Below are 21,378 nucleotides of genomic sequence, written 5' to 3' on the forward strand. Positions count from 1 at the left end.
TATGTTTTTTGTGGCACTTATGTGTGACGAGAGGCTTTCATCACTTCTGTGTTCTCCCATGCTTATCTTACTTCCCAAACCTTCTTTGCATGATGGAGGAAGTATTGGGGTGGCTGAAAACAATAACTTCTTACTAAGATCAGCCAAAACTTGTGGTGTCTGAGTTTGTCTGTCTTGGGTTCAGTGAGCTAGCCCTGTGATGAGATAAGGTGAGGTGGAGTCCTTCAAATGACAGGTGGGCACAGATGGCATCCTGTGCCCATCAGTCTTCCCTGCAGCAGCCTCACCTAGTCCTTGTTTGCTCCCTTACGGATTCCTCTTTTGGCTCTGCTGCTCTATGATTTGAAAAAGAGTGGGGTGAAACCAGGAAATGCCTTCCAAGTTTTGTTTCTTCTAGTTTCTTGTTCCACCCTGCTCTGCTGCACTATTTCAAAGCAGCACAGTGGAGGCAGGTAAACTTGGGGAGGCAGTGGCAGTGATCCCAAACGAGGAAGAGGGCCACCACTGCTGCCCTTTCCATCCAGCGAGGAGGAGAGAGGTGGCAGCAACTGCCACCTCCTTCTTAGCCTGCCTGCCAGCACCACCTCCTTTGCAAGGGAGGAGGCGGTTAGTGGACTAAAGCAGTGGCACCTGCCCCCACCATCACTGTCGTTTCTCCTCTTCACTTCTACACTGAAGCCGGGAGTAGAATAGCAGCAGCAGTGATTGGGGTGAGGCAGCTTCAAGCACCATTTTCCATCCTGCTGCTGTAAAGCTACTGCTTGAAATAAGTGTAGCCTCAAAAACCGAGATCAGTCACCATCTCCTTGAATTTTCCTTAATTCTCCTGAATTTACTTCCTGGTGCCCTTACGGTTGCACGCAGGAAATCCCTTTGTTAAACTTGTAGTGAATATCAGAAAAATTCCATTTTTGTTTTTTCTGACCTACGATGTTCTTTGCAGGTTTACTAATGTGTTTAATAATAAATAATATTTTAACAGGTAACGCAACAGAAGAAGAAATTAGGTCTTCATTTCTAGAAACACTGCAGGATGCTTGTAGCGATCCCAATGAAGTTTCTTTTTCTGAATTTGAGGATTATTATGAAGGATTAAGTATTGGAATTACTGCTGATGAAGATTTTGTTAACACGCTAAGGAATCCCTGGGGAATTTAGAGTACATGGTGTTGACATGGTCACCATCTAAGATAAAACATTGAGTGCCAAGGTTTGGCACTAATCGCTGAATGAAAGCCTGATAGGTCTAAATAGTTTGAAGATTTATGTTACTTGTTCAACACCCTTTCAATTTCATGACCATGTATGTTTTAATATGGAGTCTGTTATTCAGTTTTGGCTCAAATTTAGAACATTTTCTTGCCTCTCCAATGTTAGGAAAACGCACTACCTACAAATAATGATTGTATCCTAAGAAAATTAGGATTCTTAAGTCCCGTTCAATATAAGTAGCACCGAAATTTGTCATGACTAAGGGCCCAACCCTATAACCCACAGCACCTGTGATTTGTATGTACCATCAGCTCTGGATGCCACAAACATGCTGTAAAGCACATTCACAGCACCCAGAAAGGAGGGAGCCTCAGCACCAGTTGGTGCTGGGCCTCAGTGCCGGGAGGATGCCCTTGAAGAGCCACTGCCAGTAAGAGGCACTGCTGGAGGCAGTGCAGTTTTCCAGGGCTGGGGGAAAGACCAGCCCAGGAGGGGGCGGGACCAGCAGAGGCCTCTTCCACCTGATCCTGTGCTCCTTGTCAGGGTACAAAGCCCCTCAAGTCTGTGCTGGCAAAGTAACTAGTGCAGACTCAAGTAGCCCCACTGCGGGGGCCTGGAGCTTTCCTTGGGGGAAGGGGATGAACCCCTTCCCCAAGGGGACCTCCGGCAGCCTCCCTGGCCCTGCTGGATGCAGCAGTAACCATTTTGGCACTGCTGTACCTGGCGGCACCAAGGAGCTTAGGATTGGGCTGTAATTTGTCTCATTTTATTTTAGTGATACTTATTGTCCTGACTTACTTAGGATATGAAATAATTTGTTTTGTTAAATCAGTAAATTGTGGAACTGGATATATGTGAAAGAGAGTTAACAGTGAGATATTATCAAGGATCTAATATATACCATAAGTGACCATATTCAGTGATCATTGTGGCTTTTAGCACATCTGTATAGGAATCTTGAAAAGATACGGAAGTGCCTTTAATGAACTTGCTAACCTTGTACTGCACATGCACATGCATCTGATAATCCCTGCTATACAAAGATATCCACTCTGTTTATGTGACTGCTTCATTCCCACATGCATTTACTTAGTACAAAACCAAAAGCATAGGAAATTGTTTGAGGACATGCTGTTAAGACATTTACATTTATTAAGCTGGACTTGTTCAGTAACCTCAAGAAAGGAAGCCATCTCACAGGAGTAGCCAGAGTAAGGGGAAATATGCGCTCTGCGAATGTGTAGATATTTAAGAGTGAATCACACATACCATTGTGACTGATTCAATGCCATATCTGCTCATTTTTAAAATTCACTAGCTAGATATTTTTTTTTACTGCATGTTGATTACAGAGCGGTGTTCTAATGCATAAAATGTGTTCTAAGTGTTTTGCCTTTTAAAAAATAAATTCTTATTTCAAAAGCACCCAGACTTTCTGATAATTTTTACTAACCTAATTTGTAATCGGATATATATATATATAATTGCTATGATCTGTCATTCTTCTGCTAATTTTTACTAACTTAATTTGTAATCGGAACTGATGAATAAAATTCCTTAATTCATTTTTTAAAAAGCAGTTTAATCTTTTCAACCTACATTTGCACATTTTATTTCACGTTATAAGATGCGTTTGAGGGCCCAATCCTATCCAATTTTCCAGTGCTGGTGCAACTGTGCCAGTGGGGCAAGCGCTGCATCCTGTGGTGGAGAGGCAGTCATGGAAGCCTCCTCAAAGTAAGGAAACATTTGTTCCCTTATCATGGGCTGCATTGCCATGATAAATTTTTAATCAAAAAAGAAAGAGAGATGATGATGATGAGTCAGGTGTGGCTAGCGCTAGTGCAGACAGTAACACACCTAGTAGTGTTAGTTCTAAAACCGTCACACGCCAATATAATGAAGACTATTTGTCTTTTGGATTCATTTCATCTGGAGAAGAACATCCACGCCCTGAGTGTGTTGTTTGTGGTGAGAAACTGGCAAACCAAGCTATAGTTCCAAGTAAGCTGAAAAGACACCTTCACTCAAAGCACTTACATTTATGCGAGAAACCACGTGATTATTTTAAAACTTATGTTACCCTGCGCATGCCCGATCTCATCTGATCTTGGAAGCTAAGCAGGGTCAGGCCTGGTTAGTACTTGGATGGGAGACCGCTTGGGAATACCGGGTGCTGTAGGCTTAGACCATAGTCTTTCGAGACTGAAGGTTGCCAACCATTGCTGATCAAACATGTCAGGCTAAAAAATTTTCTAAAATTGCAGCTGTCTCTGACAAAGCACAAGAAGCAAGCTATGCTGTTGCTGAAATTGTGGCAAAAAACATGAAGTCACATACAATTGCTGAATCATTAATTTTACCAGCATGCTGCAAAATTGTAAATATTATGTTTGGCGAAACATATGAAAAAGAGATCTTGAAAATACCTATGTCAGATAACACGATTAGTCAGCGTATACACGACATGTCTGAAGATGTTGAGTCACAAGTTATAGCTAATATTAAAGAAGCTGATTTTTTTGCCATCCAGCTGGATGAGTCAACTGACATCACAGGAAATGCACAACTCTTAGCATTCAGTAGGTTCATCTGTAATGGAAACATCATTGAACAATTCTTATTTTGTAAATCGCTTCCGGAAACCACAAGAGGCCAAGACATTTTTGAGGTTGTTGACCACTATTTCAATTCTCATGGTTTGTTGTGGACATCATGTATCAACATCTGCACAGATGGTGCTCCCTCTATGAAACCTAAAAGGATTCATTGCACTGGCCAAACAAAAGAACTCTGACATTGTTTTCACACACTGTTTTCTGCACAGAGAGGCCCCTGTTTCAAAATCAATAGTACCTGAACTCCAAAAAGGAATGACTGAGACAAATAAAATGGTTAATTACATTAAGAGTAGGCCATTAAAATCAAGGTTGTTCTCATCACTGTGTTCTGCTGTGGAAGCTGCTCTTACCCAACTTCTACTGCACACAGAAGTGAGAAGGCTATCTTGAGGGCAGGTGCTTTCAAGGTTGTATGAACTGAGGGAACAACTTCAAATCTTTTTTACATCAGAAGGGTCTGAGCTGGCTGACCTGCTTAGTGATGAGACCTGGTGCAATAATTCCTAGCTAACATATTCCAAGCCTTGAACACTCTTAACAAGAGTATGCAGGGGAAAGAATGAAAATATTCTGACTTGCAGTGACAAAATTATCTCCTTTAAGGAAAAACTAACACTGTGGGCAGCCAGAATAAAAAAAGAGAACAAAGTTGAAATGTTTGAACTGACAAAAAGTTGCAAACTGGACAAAAATCTTGTGGATTTAATTCTACAAAGTTTGTCACTGCTGGGGAAAAACATTGAAAAATATTTCCCGACACTTAATGTATTGTCCTTGGACTGGGTGAGAGATCCATTTGTGCTAAATGCATGTGAGTCAGCTGAGTTACCTGTTGCAGAAGAAAATGAGTGGACAGAAATCAGAAATGATAGAGGACTGAAACTGAAACACTTCTCAACAGATATGGCCTCATTCTGGTTGTCTCTCCGAGAGGACTACCCCATTATCACAAAGATGGCAATTAAAGCACTTCTTCCTTTCTCAACATCTTATCTGTGTGAGGCTGGTTTCTCTGCTGTCAACACAATGAAGAGCAAGAATAGGTCAAGGCTTCAAACACTGGAGGAGGACGTGAGGGTGTGCTTGTCAACCATCTGTCCTCGGACAAGGGACATCATGCAACATCACCAAGCACAAATTTCTCACTGATTTATTTCTTTTTTAAATAACAGTTTAATCATTGAACTTTAAAGTTTTGATTAAAAATTCATTTAATCAAAAGTTATTCATTAAAACTTCAGCTATTCAAGTTTAAATACAATCTTAGTACTCTTTTTTTTAAATAATAAAATATATCCTTAAAAAAACTGATGTGTGCCTTGACAATTCTGGTGCCTTGCTGGTGTGCCACGAGATGAAAAAGGTGGAAAATCTCTGGGTTAGGATATGGCATGGGCTGCCACTGCTGATCCCAACCCCTCCTGGGCCAGATCCTCTCCCCACCCCTGGAATGCCTTCCCACCACCCTTTCCTACACCCTGCGCTGCCCGGAGCAAACCTACCTACCTCGACTAGTGCAGGGATGAGATTTGGCACTGGCAGGTTGGTGCCCAACCTTGTGTTAGCGCGTCCTGCTCCTGAGTAGGCACAAACATACTTTACGGTACATTTGCAAAACTCGGGAGCCAGCGTGGGGGCCTAATCCTGATTTTAGGTTTGCTTTGACAGCGATGTTTTAAAGCTTCTCTTAGCATGTGCTTACTGGTTCTTTAAGCAAAACTAAGGAAGTGTCCTGGAGGGGAAAATTAAATTTGTAGTGTTGAAGAAAATTAGATTTTTTTATTTTATTAAGTTAGATTTGTCCTACATTTAGACCTCTGTTATATATTTGTCCTGTGTAAAAAGCATCTCAGACTCCATCTTGTCTGTATCAAACCACCATTCCCTTTAGGTGAGAGAGTCACGTACACCACTTGCCCTGAATTATTGCTGTGAGATCAGGAAAGCCTTATTGTAAACCCCCTCTTAGGAATGTGGAAGTATGCGAAAAAGTCTTATCTGAGAAGTCCATGGTGCTAGATCCTCTTTTGTAGTTCCTTTTATAAGTACTTTGATTTATGCAGCAGACATGACTCTAGGACTGTTGGTGCCATGTAAAATGTTTGTTGTTTTTTGGTGATTGGTTGACATGTACACCTTTCCGTTGCTTTCTATTTGTTCCTTAGCACTATAAGAAGTGAGAGAATTCCTAAAATCTGGGTTAGATACACTAGGCTCTCACCAGCGCACTATGTTAATAATAAACCCAGGACAATGTTCTAGCTCTTGTTTTGCACAATTAATTTCTCCAACCGTAGCAACTGCAAGTCCATCCTCTGGTGTAGCTGAACCCAGGTAGGAAAAGGAGACCAAGGTGACTTTCCAGTGGATTAATCCTGTGTCATTTACAGCTGAGAATGCTGCAAAAACACCCGCCTGAATTTCAGCCGGAAAGGTATCCGAAGCGAATGCAGATTCAGTACATGCTCCTGACGTGAAGCTTATTCATCTGCAAGATGTGACATTCGGCATCGGTTTTTAGGTTTTGCACTCTCTTGGAGTGGCATCCAGTCTCAAGGAAACAAGGGTAGGGAAGGTTGTGGCGTGACAGCCAACTGAGCCAAATGTATTATGCTGATATTTTTCACAGCAGAAATTAAAGGTACCCAAAACAGGATTAAAGCAGAGCATTACAAGGTTTCTCAGCCAGATGGCTTGTACACTAAAATTGTCTGGCTGGCTGATCAAGGCTTACAAATTAATCTCAGACTTAAAAGGTTTAGAGTTCCTACAGGAACGAACCATGGGCAACTTTTTAAATTAGCTCCCCCTCTCTCTCACCGTCACCCCCCCCACAAAATTCTCAGTAATCTAAGAACACTTTGTAATATACCATAGCAGTGGTTCCCAAACTTTTTAGTACCAGGACCCACTTTTTAAAATAACACTGTATCAGGACCCACCTAGCTTTACAATTTTTTTTTTTAATTTCAGTTTACCAGCTGCTCCAGCTGTTATTTTAATCCTTTTCTAATTGGGGGGGGGTGCATTTGAGCATTTGTGTTAATTAGATCAGGACCATTCTGGTGGTCTCACATTCTCCTGCTTGGCCTTTGATAATAACTGAGGCACATTTGCCTACTTGCAAGTGCAAACGTGCAGCTCAGTATTGATTTCCATAGGGCTTAATACATTTTCCTGGTCAGCCTGGGAGGCTGGAATTCCTTCTTGAATGCACTGGTCCATTTCAGTTTCCATAGAGCTCAATACATTTTCCTTGTCAGTTTCATGACCCACCAAAAAATCTAGTCGCAACCTGTTGGTGGGTCCGGACCCACTGTTTGGGAACCACTGTACTTACAGCATACTGGCAGTATGGGCAATCGGCTACAATGCATAGCCTTGATATTTACTATGGCTAAATGGCAGACCATTATTTATGGTATAACTTATCTGCAAAGATTGACTAGGGAGAACTGTAAACAAGGAGGCAATTGAACTCTTGATCTATTGTGTTCCAAAGCTACAAGATTCCTCGAGAAAAGCGACCAGTATTTCAAGCACTCTTTTGAATGTATCAATGGGGAAGGTTCCTAAAAAAAGCCCCAGTTCTAGATTCACCAGTAATAATGCCTGAGAATACAAGCTGGCCTTCTGAACAGCCATCATAGGGCACAATCCTAACCAACACTCCAGTACCAAGATAAGGGCAATGCAACTCCAAGGTAAGGGAACAAACATTGCCTTACCTTGAGGAGGCCTCCTTGACTGCCCCCCCCAAAATGCAAGATGCAACACATGCCCCACTAGCATAGCTATGCCAGTGCTGGAAAGTTGGTTAGGATTGTGCCCTTAGTTGTACAAGTCAAGCAATCCAGGAAACAATAGCTGTTTTCACAAATGGCAGGTGAAATGTTTGCAAGGAGTGGCTTCAGGGGATTCTAAAAATGCTCTGCCGTGTTCCAAAATGTCATAGCAGTATGTGAGTAGGAGGGAAGTTTTTCATTTGAACAACCACAGGTGTAAAACATTAGGCTAAAAATAGAGGTTTTGGCGAGATGAATACTTCCATATATTTGATGCATCTAGTACCTTAGCAAAAATGTTGAGATAATATGAAGTAATGGTATGCATGGAGATGATACTCTAAAACAGTGGTTCCCAAACTTATTAGCACTGACCCACTTTTTAAAATGACTCTTTATCAGGACCCAGCTAGGTTTACGAGACTTTTAAAACACCTAGAAAGAAAGAACTTTTTTTTTTTTAACATGTAATAATAACAAAAAAAATACTCCAGCATTTATCTCCCTGTATTTGCACAGGGGCATTGCACTGCAGGAGCTGTTTGCAGGGCAGTTCGCAGCTATCTGATTTTTGAAAAACTTTTGAGTCAGTTAGTGATCAGATCCTTCCATCATCTGTGTTTTCATTGGAAGCGTTGCTTGGCTGCTACGGGACCCACCAAAAATCAGGTCACAACCTTCCAGTGGGTCCCGACCCACAGTCTGGGAACCACTGCTTTAAAATATAAGAAGAGATCTCAGCTTAATAGTCTTTTCACAGTGTGCTATTGCAAAGGGAAAAAAAATTGCTTCTATTACAGCAGCTGTGAGCAGAGCTCAAACTGTGGGTTGCAAACCTATTTTGGGGGGGGGTCTCCATTCATTTCCTTGTGTATTTTATTTTTAATGTATTAGATTTCATACTATGGTATGTTACTGCATTTGGGGAAATAAGAACATAAGAACATAAGAACAGCCCCACTGGATCAGGCCATAGGCCCATCTAGTCCAGCTTCCTGTATCTCACAGCGGCCCACCAAATGCCCCAGGGAGCACACCAGATAACAAGAGACCTCATCCTGGTGCTCTCCCCTACATCTGGCATTCTGACTTAACCCATTCCTAAAATCAGGAGGTTGCGCATACACATCATGGCTTGTACCCCATAATGGATTTTTCCTCCAGAAACTCGTCCAATCCCCTTTTAAAGGCGTCTAGGCTAGACGCCAGTACCACATCCTGTGGCAAGGAGTTCCACAGACCGACCACGCGCTGAGTAAAGAAATATTTTCTTTTGTCTGTCCTAACCCGCCCAACACTCAATTTTAGTGGATGTCCCCTGGTTCTGGTATTATGTGAGAGTGTAAAGAGCATCTCCCTATCCACTCTGTCCATCCCCTGCATAATTTTGTATGTCTCAATCATGTCCCCCCTCAGGCGTCTCTTTTCTAGGCTGAAGAGGCCCAAACGCCGTAGCCTTTCCTCATAAGGAAGGTGCCCCAGCCCCGTAATCATCTTAGTCGCTCTCTTTTGCACCTTTTCCATTTCCACTATGTCTTTTTTGAGATGCGGCGACCAGAACTGGACACAATACTCCAGGTGTGGCCTTACCATCGATTTGTACAACGGCATTATAATACTAGCCGTTTTGTTCTCAATACCCTTCCTAATGATCCCAAGCATAGAATTGGCCTTCTTCACTGCCACCGCACATTGGGTCGACACTTTCATCGACCTGTCCACCACCACCCCAAGATCTCTCTCCTGATCTGTCACAGACAGCTCAGAACCCATCAGCCTATATCTAAAGTTTTGATTTTTTGCCCCAATGTGCATGACTTTACACTTACTGACATTGAAGCGCATCTGCCATTTTGCTGCCCATTCTGCCAGTCTGGAGAGATCCTTCTGGAGCTCCTCACAATCACTTCTGGTCTTTACCACTCGGAAAAGTTTGGTGTCGTCTGCAAACTTAGCCACTTCACTGCTCAACCCTGTCTCCAGGTCATTTATGTTATAGAAATGTATAGAAAGTATAGAAATGTTACAAATCTATACTTTTAACAGGCTACTATGTATTGTATATGCCGATAGTCAATGGGGCTTACTCCTGCGTAAGTGTGGATAGGATTGTAGCCTTTGGAACATTTGGGAAATTAGATTTTGTTGTATAGGGGTGTTAAAATTTTTCCTGCTTGATGATGTCACTTCTGGCCATGACATCACTTCCAGGTCAATGACATCGCTTCGTGTGTCCCAACAGATTATCATTCTAAAAAAGTGGGTCCCAGTGCTAAAAAGATTTGAGAACCACTGTATTACAGATTTTCAGCCCAATCCTATCCTTCCCCCCACCCGCTGATGCAGTGGTGCCACAACAGTGACTGCTGCATCCTTTGGGCAGGCTGTTACAGATGACTCCTCTGAGTAAGGGAACATTTGTTCCCTTATCTGGGAGGTATGCCTTTGTGGTGCGGAGGAGGGGTGTACTTGGACCCGCACTAGCTAAATAGCTGGTGCAGGTTGGTGTGGATCTGAACCGCGGTATTTGGGCTGACAAGGGGGATAGGATTCAACGGCTGCCTCTGCTGCCAAACCAGCCCCCTTCCTGGACCTGATCTGCCCATCCTCTGCCCCTCCCTGTCACCTCCCTGCTTCCATTCTGGGGCATTTGGTGGGCCGCTGTGAGATGCAGGAAGCTGGACTAGATGGGCCTATGGCCTGATCCAGCGGGGCTGTTCTTATGTTCTGTCCTCCCCCACTCTCCTGCCTCTTCCACTGGCTTACCTGTTCCATGGAGTGATGGAAGAGGCAATGACATAGCCAGGAAGTGTAGGCTTCCCGCTGGAGCTCCTGCCATCATCACGCTTCCGGGAGTGCCTTTTACTACTGGTACTGACTGCTTTATGGCAGTCAGCACCAGCGAAGGCCCCTTCCCGACATCACACAGAAAGTGTAGAATTGGAATCTTTGGGTGGTATCCTGAGAGTAATCCCTCCCTTTGTATAAAGGAGTTCTCATGCAGAAGTGGTAGCACAAGGTTCTTGGGTACCAGCATTTTAGTAGAATCCTGACTTGGTTTCAAGATAGCACACATAAAATTGTCAGTACTTCATTGTTCTACAGATCTTGTGCATGTGCATTGCACAACTTTCATGCACAATATGCGGTTCCTGCATGTTTCTGCATGTGCTTCTTAGGGCACAACCTTTAGAACGTACAGTATTACCATAAAAACGTAATTGAATTAAAATTTGCCCAATGTTGCCATTGTACTTTCCCATCACCCACCTTCATTTAGAAGTCCATATGTCAAGAAGCCCGTGGGACTCCTCTCGAACTTCAGTGGAAAATCCTGCTTGGAAATAAGCAGCGAAATCTCAGCATTGGTCCTCGGTAGAACACTGTTCTGTTTCCATGGCAGTAGACATCTCAGTCCAAACATAGGCAATTTTCTCTGCAAAAGATTGGGGGGGGGGAGACAATGACCCAGAACCTCAAGGAAGGTTTTTCCCTGGATAGATCAAACAGGGAGTCAGAAAGTCTTCACCTTCCAGCCTCATACATGCCTTTTAAACTGGCAAGCCTGATTCACACATTATGTTCAACAAAGGAATATGCAGTGGCTAGAGGGGGTGCAAAGCACTAAGTTTTGCAGGGAGCCTCACTGCAGTATACAAGGGGCTCCTCGCCTTTGGAGCCATTGCAGGTGGTGGGAGCCAACTGGAGGAATGTGACACTCCCACTGCCTGGAATGGCTTTGAAGGGGAAAGGGAGAAGCACCTTGCACAGTGTGGTGAGACTCCCTGCAAAACTTAGTGCTTTGCACCCCCTCTAGCTATGCCACTGGGAATATGCATAACCTAGACTCCCTCTGTTTTGGAATGTAAAAGAGCAGGCTCCTGCCCTTACAGATTCTGCTGGAGAGACTTGCAGGGCTTGATTGCTCATTCTATGTTTCTAATAAGAAGAGAAAAACCTTCACCAAAAAACACTTGATTGTGCGACAAGAGTGGCACCAGGGATCACCAGGTGGGGAACTGGCCTGAGTTCACACCAACCAGAGGGCTGACCCAAGACCCTCTGGGAAAAGACTTGCAACAAGGGGAGGGCTATTAGAACTGCCACCCAGTTCTTCCTAGATACAAGATTATTTACAAGGCAATTGCCTTTAATCACTTCAGACAGGTAGTGACCCAGGCACAAAACCTTTAGAATCAACAGTAAATATGGTCCATTAACCCTGAGAAGCTATCACAACAAATATAATTGAACATGTTTTGTACCTTTCCTGTTCTGAAACGAACAACTTGTATTCAGCCAGTCTGATGGTGACAGAATTTTTCCTCAATACATTTTCCCAGTGGCTAATACAGCTTTAACAACGAGGATCTGGACCAGATTAAACCTCCCCCCCCCCCCCATAGCTCTGATCCAAATCCTGCTGCCTTTTGTCCAAAATTCTGGGGACAAACCCCCACATCGTGTCTGTTTTGGCCACATCTTTTCCACATGATTTTGGCACAAGCAAAATATGAACAACTTTCTGTAGTGGTTGAAAAAGAGTATAGAAATATTTGTTTCTATAAATGATCTACAAAATAGATAAGAATTCACTCCCTAGTGAATATAAACTCTGTGGTGACCTTGTTTTTCTTGTTGTGTAACTTACAAAATGGGCCTTAGAGCAGCTTAAATGGGGAGGGTGGGGGTGGCTGCATTTCTATGAGTTACATTTTCCAACTTGTGTTTTATAATTTACAACAAGTGACAATTTGCACTTGTACTCATTGGAGAGGAACATGAGTACAACTCTCTTAACTAAAGCACTGGCTTTCCTGCACTCACCCACCACTTCAACCTACCACTTCTACATCTCCAAAATGCAACATCTCTGTCCCTTTCACAAACCATCATCTCTCTCCATATCTAAAACCAGCATGATTGCACCTAGATGAAAACACCAGAGTGGACAGGCGACGCCTGTGTAAAAGGGTAATTCAGCCGTCCTTAAGTTGGGACATCTGTAAGTTGAATGTCCTTAAGCAAGGGACTACCTGTAGTCAGTAAATCAGTTATTTGTGAATATCAGAATAGACCTGAGGTGGCATGAATAAGTAAAGCAGCTATAAAAGTAGGACACAATCTTCAAACCAAATTCAACTGCAAATGTGCTGTAAGGCAGCCTGAACCATGACAGCCCAGCACCAGTCAGCACTAAGCCCAGTGCTACCTGGAGCTAGGTAAGATCTCCTGGTGGTGGTGAGAGCTTCAGGGGTGGAACAAGGCATTCCAGGGTGGGACAGGGGAGGAACTGGGGTGGGCGGGAGGGTCTCTGTGAATTCTGAATCCTCCTGTGAATCCTCCTGAACTCTTGAACACAAGGCCCAACATGGAGTCTCTCACATCTGCACTGGCAAAATAGGACAAAAGTCCCCTTCCCCCCAGGAGACCTCCAGTGCTTTGGTACCCACTTTGGTAGCCACTTTCGTACCGCTGCACCCGGTGGCAACTTTAGGATTGGGCTGTTATTCAACAGTGGTCTCTGGTCAAAATATAACAAAGGCTGCAATCCTATACATACTCTCCTGGGAGTAAGTCCCATTACTTACAATAGAACATACTTCTAAATGGAAGCAGTTATTGCGTTAGTTTACTATATAAACTGCTCTGAGAACTACTCCTGTTGAACAGCAGTATACAAATATTCTCAATAATCATTATCTTAAAAATGTATTATGATGATCAAGCGGAGGAGGAGGAGACACCCATAGGACTGCACTGTAAGTCAGACTCTCTTTAAATAAGGATGGTGGCGTTTCTAAATAAATATTCATTGTAGGATAAGAGTTCTGGATACTTGAATATAAAAAGGATCTTTTATACCAGGTTATAGTTTATTCAAAGGTAATATTAACAAAATGTTGGTGACTGAAAGTTTGCCCCCCTCCCAAATAATATCTCCTTTGGATTAGACACATTTATTTTGTTTCCAATTCCACAGGCTCATAAACCGGAGAGTGTTTGCCACAGCAATTATTTCTGTCAAGTCTGATTACAGTAGTGACAAAAAGAACCGTATTTTTTTTAATGAAAACTCTGCTATTAATGACTATGTATACGTGCTCCATTCCAAAGCTTCTATCCTTACAGCTCTTGTGGAACAACACGCCGTTAATTGAAACTATACTTTACTCTTTAGCTTCCTCAAATTCCAATGAGAATCTGCAGTGTGTGTGTGTGTGTGTGTGTGTGTGTGTGAGAGAGAGAGAGAGAGAGAGAGAGAGAGAGAGAGAGAGAGAGAGAGAATGCCCTACTCTGACTTTTCTGCTTCTTTTTGTTCAGTTACACATCTTGGGTAGTATTTCAACCAATGTGTGTATTCAACATTCCTATATTGAAAGTCATTTTGCATGTAGCAAATACCAATACAGTACACAGGTGGCACCTTGGTATCCACTGACTTGGTATCCACTGATTTGGCTCACTGCTAATATTGGGGTCCACCTTTAAATGCCTTGTAACAAGAAGAAAATCACCAAAATTCCATTTCCTACCTTTGCGCTGTTAAATAATTATAATTTCATTCCATTAGATTCAATTATTCACCCCATCTAGTGGCTGAATGCGGTATAGTGTCTATCCGAATGCATTCAGGGGTGCCAGTAGAGGAACAAGAAACCTGGAAGTGGGTCTTTAAAGCTATTTTTCCACTGATTTGGTATCCACTGATTTTTTTTATCTGGAATGGAACCCCAGTGGATAACGAGGCACAATCTGTAAAATGCATTCGTGTTTCTTCTTATTACTTTAGTTATCAGTGTTCTGCATTGACTTAGGGCCAAATCCTCTCCAATTTTCCAGCGCTGGTGCAGCCATGCCATTGGGGTATGCATGGCATTTTGTGATGGGGGGCAGCGATGGAGGCCTCCTCCAGGTAAGGAAATATTTGTTCCCTTTTCTTGGGGCTGCATTGAGACTGTACTGGTACTGGAAAGTTGGACAGGATTGGGCCCTTAGCTAATATTGAACATTGTAACAGCTGAACAGCTGCTCTCAGGAGAAATGCAAGTGTTTATCTTGTCCTCATCAGACTGCCCATCAGGCCCTACAAAAATATAAGTAGTCTACATTTTTCGGAAAAGATACCACTATGTAATTTGAATTTCAGCTAAGCTGGAGAGGATTATTGAACCACAGAGTAACACACCCGACAAGCCCTATACAAGCACTTGTCCATTGCTGAGATGCAGACAAACCCAAGTGAGTATCTTTAGTAGAAATCACAGAACAATCATCTGAAGTGATTAACATTATGAAAATGTCAGTAGCGAGAACATTTAACGAGCCAATATTCCGCTTCCGTTACAAACGTTTTAAGACTGCACATTAAAAACACAAAAGAAATCATGTATTGCAAACATGTTTCCTTTTCAGCCAATCGCAGTATCGGATAAAGAGATCTTTCTACTCTTTCAATGCATTTTCTTCTTCTTCGAGGTCTCTGTGGCGTCATACATAGTGGAGCCTGCAATTGTGCAGCACTGACCTCAAAGCTTCTACCAGGGATTCTGCCTCTGTGCTTGAGTAGGGAGACCCTGTGCACAGGTTCATGCCTCTTTCATGCGTAGAACGTCCAGACCCCCATGTCTGACCTCAGCATCACTGCGAAAAGATCACTCCTGGCTTGTCTCTTCCCCCCCGTATCATTCCAAAATGAAGACAGCTTTACTTCAGTTTTGAATTTATTTTATGCTTTGGTGTAAGTACTTGTTAGCAATTTAAATGAGGAAGAAAAAGACAAGGGGAGCACACTGATGGACACAAATCCTGCCCTCTGACAACCTGATCCTGAGTTGCCTGGAGCCCAGAGGAGCAGCAACACCAAAATGGCTACTGCTGTATCCTATGGGTGCTGGGGCAGCTGCTGGAGTCTCCTCGGAGGAAGGGACATTTGACCCTTTCCCCCAGGTAAGGGCGCAGTTCCCTCAATGGGTCTCCTCCAGTCTGTGCCAGTTGTTTTACCAGCACATACCGGAGGAGCTCTGTGTTGGGCTTTTCAGCCCGACAAGGAGCACTGGATCAGGCCTTTGCTTTGTATCTGCATCTCATTGGACATAGTCCAAGCTTTGATACTGAATGGCAGCAGTGGCGTCGCTAGGGGGATGCGGGCCACACCAGGTGGTGCACACGGGGAGGGGGGATGACACCACTACTGGCCAAGATTTTTGAAATCTCGGTACTTTCAAATAATACCAGTTATATATCATTTGATGCATAATTTCATGCAGAATGCAATTAAACAAACCACACTGAAATATCTCAATTCTATCAAAGGTTGTGTATTGGCAACCTTCAGTCTCAAAAGACTCTGGTATCGCGCTCTGAAAGGTGGTTCTGGAACAGCGTCTAGTGTGGCTGAAAAGGCCAATTCGGGAGTGACAATCCCTTCCACACCGGGAGCAAGTGCAGTCTGTCCCTGGTCTGTCTCCCTGGCTGTGGGCCTTCCTTCTTTGCCTCTTTGCCTCAGACTGTTGGCCAAGTGTCTCTTCAAACTGGGAAAGGCCATGCTGCACAGCCTGCCTCCAAGCAGAACACTCAGAGGCCAGGGTTTCCCACCTGTTCAGGTCCACTCCTAAGTCCTTCAGATCCCTCTTGTAGATGTCCTTGTATCGCAGCTGTGGTCTACCTGTAGGGCGCTTTCCTTGCACGAGTTCTCCATAGAGGAGATCCTTTGGGATCCGGCCATCATCCATTCTCACGACATGACCGAGCCAACGCAGGCGTCTCTGTTTCAGCAGCGCATTAGAGCCATAAAATCAATGGGGGCAGGGGGATGGTGCATCACTATACTATATGGGAAAAGGTCCATCATGGGGGTGACATGCTGGTCTTTTGCACCGGATGATGCAAACCTAGTGACGCCACTGAATCTAAAGGGGAGGCTTCAACACCAGGTATGATTTTTGCCCCTAGTATATTTTCACGTCTATTCATTTTCCCCCACCCCCCATGAAAACTGATGTTTCAGTGCCTTGCTGGCACCCCTCTAGTACTGTCTAGGTACATGTAGTTCAAGCTTAGAGGGTTAGCTAGTTAAGCAACCTAGGCTTTTCTAGGTTCATGGTTATCCATGCCACTGGGTTGGCACCATGCCGAAAGTCCAGTCGCATTGACTAGTTGGGAATTTGAGAAGCTTGCAGAAAATTTTCCTTTGTCTTCTAGGGGACAATCTCTTTGATACTGTTCCAAGCTCTTCCTACCCTTTCCTTTTTTGGATCCTGCAAGATGCACCTTTCAGATTCATTTCCAAAGGGATTAAATAAAAAAGATTTAGTTGATATTATTTACTCCTGCAAGCTTTCATAAATCTTCAAGCACATAAACCACTTTCCAGTGAACAATTTTTGTGAAATTCAGTTGGCACTGGGTGAGAGGACGATAGTCTTCTCTATTTCTGCTGATAGTTTCCCACCCTCCTGTATTATATAGGAGCAAATTTTGGGAAAGTAAATTTGCAAGTGTTTCTCATAATAGTCATGTTCCCCAAGTCTAAATATTGTTGCGTTCTTTTGTGTCTTTTAAAAATAGAAAAACCACAGATGTTCAATTTCTTCTGAGCAATTAAAAAATGCTTGCTATAGAAACTGAGGTTAGAAATACCCCCCATTATATAAACAGAAAGTTGCATATGAAAAGAAAGGCATGTGTTTCTAACTGTCCAGTTCCCCTCCACACTGAAGCATACAGCCATACAATGGAGACAGGCACTGTGTGCTATAGTGGGGAGGAGGCAATCAGGAGACCAGCCCAAGGTAAGGGAAAACATTCTCTTACCTCTGCATAGGTTCCCTGATAGCTTATGGAACTCCTTGGACCTACAGCAGCTATATGGTTATATAGTTGGCTACACCAACCGGAAGACAGCCAGGGGATGGAGTGGACAGAAAAATGGGGAATAAGATTTTGCATGCATGACCAGATCCTTCCCTCCCTGACATGCCCCCATTTCCCCACTGCTCTTTCCTGCTGCTAATGTACCTCTTCCAGAGGTGGCAGTGGTGTAGATGGTCTCTTTAAGTCATGAACAGTTCAAGCTATCCTGCATGAGAAAGGTCGCTTATCTAGCAGTGCTTACTCTTATCCATGGTTTGGAGACCAACCACAATCAAAAGGGAACGACAGAGCAGGAGTAAGTGGACTTACGTATGCATTAAGGTCCTCTGTATAAGGCAGTCTAGTGAAGGCAAGAGGCCCCCAAATAACAGCGCCTCCCAGTTGTGTACGAGGATAAAAAAAGAGGTTGGCACATACTGTGACACTCAGGCCACACTCAGCTTCTTGCCACAGGCCATTTTACTGTCATGTTTTTCTTACATAAAGAAAATCACCATGCAGAAAAGCAGATGAACGCAGAGCATTTGGTGTGAAATGCTAGAAAAGAAAAGCTTAGAAAAACCTAGATAAGAGGCGCCTGAGGGGGGACATGATTGAGACATACAAAATTATGCAGGAGATGGACAGAGTGGATGCTCTTTACACTCTCACATAACTCTCACACTTTACACAGATGCTCTTTACACTCTCACATAACACCAGAACCAGGGGACATCCACTCAAATTGAGTGTTGGGAGAGTTAGGACAGACTAAAGAAAATATTGCTTTACTCAGCGTGTGGTCGGTCTGTGGAACTCCTTACCACAGGGTGTGGTGACGGCATCTGGCCTGGACACCTTTAAAAGAGGATTGGACAAGTTTCTGGAGGAAAAATCCATTATGGGGTACAAGCCATGATGTGTATGCGCAACCTCCTGATTTTAGTTGGCAACCTTCAGTCTCGAAAGACTATGGTATCGCGCTCTGAAAGGTGGTTCTGGAACAGTGTCTAGTGTGGCTGAAAAGGCCGATTCGGGAGTGACAATCCCTTCCACACTGGGAGCAAGTGCAGTCTGTCCCTGGTCTGTCTCCCTGGCTATGGGCCTTCCTTCTTTGCCTCTTAGCCTCAGACTGTTGGCCAAGTGTCTCTTCAAACTGGGAAAGGCCATGCTGCACAGCCTGCCTCCAAGCGGGCCGCTCAGAGGCCAGGGTTTCCCACTTGTTGAGGTCCACTCCTAAGGCCTTCAGATCCCTCTTGCAGATGTCCTTGTATCGCAGCTGTGGTCTACCCGTAGGGCGCTTTCCTTGCACGAGTTCTCCATAGAGGAGATCCTTTGGGATCCGGCCATCATCCATTCTCACGACATGACCGAGCCAACGCAGGCGTCTCTGTTTCAGCAGTGCATACATGCTAGGGATTCCAGCACGTTCCAGGACTGTGTTGTTTGGAACTTTGTCCTGCCAGGTGATGCTGAGAATACGTCGGAGGCAGCGCATGTGGAAAGCATTCAGTTTCCTCTCCTGTTGTGAGTGAAGAGTCCATGACTCGCTGCAGTACAGAAGTGTACTCAGGACGCAAGCTCTGTAGACCTGGATCTTGGTATGTTCCGTCAGCTTCTTGTTGGACCAGACTCTCTTTGTGAGTCTGGAAAACGTGGTAGCTGCTTTACCGATGCGTTTGTTTAGCTCGGTATCGAGAGAAAGAGTGTCGGAGATCGTTGAGCCAAGGTACATAAAGTCATGGACAACCTCCAGTTCATGCGCAGAGATTGTAATGCAGGGAGGTCACATCCTGAACCATGACCTGTGTTTTCTTCAGGCTGATTGTCAGTAAACTCCTGATTTTAGAAATGGGCTATGTCAGAAGGCCAGATGCAAGGGAGGGCACCAGGATGAGGTCTCTTGTTATCAGGTGTGCTCCCTGGGGCATTTGGTGGGCCGCTGTGAGATACAGGAAGCTGGGCTAGATGGGCCTGTGGCCTGATCCAGTGGGGCTGTTCTTATGTTCTTAACTACAATTCCCAGGAAGCCTTGCAGGTCTCTTGTTATCTGGTGCGCTCCCTGGGGCATTTGGTGGGCCGCTGTGAGATACAGGAAGCTGGACTAGATGGGCCTATGGCCTGATCCAGTGGGGCTGTTCTTATGTTCTTATGTGGGTTTTGGATGTGCATGTGTGCTGCATTGTGCTACCCTGGGCAGAGTACCAAAGGACTCCTTGTGCTGCACTTCAACTTGTTGACATTAGCAAGAGTTTTTGTGAAGGGAAAATTTCTGCAGGCAAGAAAAAGGTGCTGGACGCGGAGGCCTAATGCAGACATGGGGAAGGGACAGGCAGTGGTATAGCTAGAGGGAGTGCAAAGCACTTAGTTTTGCAGGGAGCCTCATCTGGTGAGCAAGCGGTCTCTCCCCCTCCTCTTCAGCACCTCTGTTTTGCTCCTGTGGCCGGAATAGCTCTGGAGGAGGGGCTGCTTGCATGCCACGGTGAGAATCCCTGCAAAACTTAGTGCTTTGCACCCCCTCTAGCTACGCCACTGGGACAGGGAGAACAGTCCTTGCTCACTGCCAGCAACTTACAGAGATCACAAAGTAGACCTGACATCCAGGGAAGTTCCAAGTTCTAGCAGTTGCCCTCCAAGGGATTAGGACACAGAAAAAGTGCCAACTTCAGGCAGTGTTACACAATCTGGGGACCACTGAGAACTTTTTTTCTGAGACACACAGCCCAATCCTAAATCCCCATGTGGTGACGCAATGGCACCAGCCCTGCTTCTACATCAGCCTGAAGTAGACTTTTGGTGGCTAATCTGGCTGCAGTATCGTTGGAGGTCTCCTTGGGGTAAGAAGACATTTGTCTGCTTGCCCCGGAGCAAGCCCAGGCATCCACTATGGGTCAACCTAGACCTGCAATAGTGTTGGTGCAAGTCCATGCTGATCCGTGAAGGTATATCAGGCCTGGGAAGGGGGTTGGGATGTGGTGTGTACCACTGAAACCGCCTCCTCCTGAACTTGCCTCCTCCTGATCTTCCCCCTCAGCTACTCCATTCCACCCAGGATCTCCCCATTCCACCCTTCCCTGCTGAGTTTAACCCCCTCCCCACCTCCCTCCAACCCCCTTTGGGGGGTTATCTGCTCTGGGGGGGGGGAAATCTCCATAGTTCTGCTGATACATGGGAGGCCTGCAGCTTGTGACTGCAGATGCTGATTTACAATAGCCATAAAGCAGCCTCCAAGCCTTGTTCTGTACAAGAACAAAGGTGACAGGGGTGACTGCAACAACTACCGCGGCATCTCTCTCCTTAGCGTTGTAGGAAAGCTGTTTGCCCGAGTTGTACTAAAGAGGCTCCAGGTACTTGCAGAGAGCGTCTATCCAGAATCGCAGTGTGGATTCCAAGCCAACAGGTCCACCACTGATATGGCATTCTCCCTTAGACAACTGCAGGAGAAATGCAGGGAACAACGACAGCCACTCTTTATAGCCTTCATAGATCTCACAAAGGCTTTCGACCTGGTCAGCAGAGACGGCCTCTTCAAGATTCTCCCCAAGATTGGATGTCCACCCAGGCTCCTCAGCATCATCAGATCTTTCCACAAGGACATGAAGGGCACTGTTGTCTTTGATGGCTCCACATCAGACCCTTTTGACATCCGAAGCGGAGTGAAGCAGGGCTGTGTTCTTGCACCAACCTTGTTTGGGATTTTCTTCGCTGTCCTGCTGAAGCAGGCCTTTGGAACTGCAACAGAAGGCATCTATCTCCGGACCAGATCAGACGGAAAGCTCTTCAACCTCTCCAGACTGAGAGCAAAATCCAAAGTCCAGCTGAAATGTCTGCGTGACTTCCTCTTTGCCGACGATGCAGCTGTCACTACCCACTCTGCCAAAGATCTCCAGCAGCTCATGGATCGT

The 21,378-nt window shown here is 44.6% G+C and overlaps 1 protein-coding gene and 1 pseudogene across 1 annotated transcript in view; both read left to right on the forward strand.

The window, feature by feature from the left end:
- LOC136657119 (calcyphosin-2-like) overlaps nucleotides 1-2,593 on the forward strand; it is a 35,084-nt gene extending 32,491 nt beyond the window's left edge. The window contains exon 19 of the mRNA XM_066633761.1: nucleotides 983-2,593. Coding sequence (XP_066489858.1) covers nucleotides 983-1,158 — 176 coding nt within the window. The 3' untranslated portion in view covers nucleotides 1,159-2,593. The remainder of the gene's footprint in view (nucleotides 1-982) is intronic.
- Nucleotides 2,594-3,278: 685 nt separating this feature from the next.
- LOC136658023 (5S ribosomal RNA) lies at nucleotides 3,279-3,397 on the forward strand (annotated as a pseudogene).
- The last annotated feature ends 17,981 nt before the right edge of the window (nucleotides 3,398-21,378 follow it).

The sequence above is a fragment of the Tiliqua scincoides genome, chromosome 7, assembly GCF_035046505.1.
Source record: "Tiliqua scincoides isolate rTilSci1 chromosome 7, rTilSci1.hap2, whole genome shotgun sequence".
NCBI classification, from domain to species: domain Eukaryota; kingdom Metazoa; phylum Chordata; class Lepidosauria; order Squamata; family Scincidae; genus Tiliqua; species Tiliqua scincoides.